The 887-nt window shown below is 45.5% G+C and overlaps 1 protein-coding gene across 1 annotated transcript in view; it reads left to right on the top strand.

Annotated features, from left to right (window-relative positions):
- The window catches only part of Nxf3 (nuclear RNA export factor 3), a 14,365-nt gene that overhangs the window by 9,873 nt on the left and 3,605 nt on the right, over positions 1-887 (top strand). Inside the window, exons 12-15 of the mRNA XM_031376411.1 lie at positions 185-253; positions 324-379; positions 509-616; positions 744-802. Of these exons, the coding sequence (XP_031232271.1) occupies positions 185-253; positions 324-379; positions 509-616; positions 744-802 (292 nt within the window). The remainder of the gene's footprint in view (positions 1-184; positions 254-323; positions 380-508; positions 617-743; positions 803-887) is intronic.

Below are 887 nucleotides of genomic sequence, written 5' to 3'. Positions count from 1 at the left end.
ATTGTATATGGGATGGATCCCCAGGTGGGGCAGTCTCTGGATTGTCCTTCCTTCAGTCTCTGCTCCACGCATTGTCTCTGCAACTCCTTCCAGTGACATTTCTAAGGCTCTTGTAAACCTGTCTCTTTCCTTCATCAACTAGCACTACCTTCCAGCTGTGCATTGACTCTCTTACCTCCCACAGGATGGACAGGAATCACGTAAACCAACTCTCTGTGGCCCTGAAGATCATAAGACCTTACCAACTTGCAAGGTGAGGAGAGAGGTTTTAATTTGTGTGTAAGAATGGGTCAACACCTACATCCTGTTCACTTTTATTTCAGGGAAGTTTTTTTGGATCAGAGTCCATAAAGACAATGGTCCTACAGTTCCTGCAGCAGTAAGTCCCTCTGGGAATAAACCAAAAGGGAGCCGTGGGCGAGGCTATAAAATTATTGCTCTAGTTGGTAAAACTATGAAATTTTATTCAGGGCCCAAACCAATCTCACTCTATCACCTCCCCCAAAAGGTATTTTTTCATCTATGACAATGGAGATCGGCAGGGACTCCTCCATACTTACCATGCTGAGGCTTGCTTCTCATTAACCGTCCCTTTCAGTTCTGTCGACTTATGCACGTGAGTAGCACATTCTGCTCAAACTCTGACCCAGAGCCCTGCACTCTGTTCTCTAGCAGAAACAGGCAATCCCGTGGAGCCATCACACTGGCTCGACCCCCACACCTGCTTCCTCCTTTTCTCCTAGGAGCAGCTTGTGTGAGTACTTCAAGTACAGCAGAAATATGAAGATTCTCAAGGATCCTTGTAAGTGTGTTGTGGGCAAGTGTTGGAATCCAGAACCAACATGAAAAGAATTAAAGAGTTCTTCTGGAAATAGGAGTAAGAAATG

Source organism: Mastomys coucha, chromosome X (genome assembly GCF_008632895.1).
Source record: "Mastomys coucha isolate ucsf_1 chromosome X, UCSF_Mcou_1, whole genome shotgun sequence".
Taxonomy (NCBI): Eukaryota; Metazoa; Chordata; class Mammalia; order Rodentia; family Muridae; genus Mastomys; species Mastomys coucha.
This window is presented reverse-complemented; position numbering and strand designations above follow the sequence as displayed.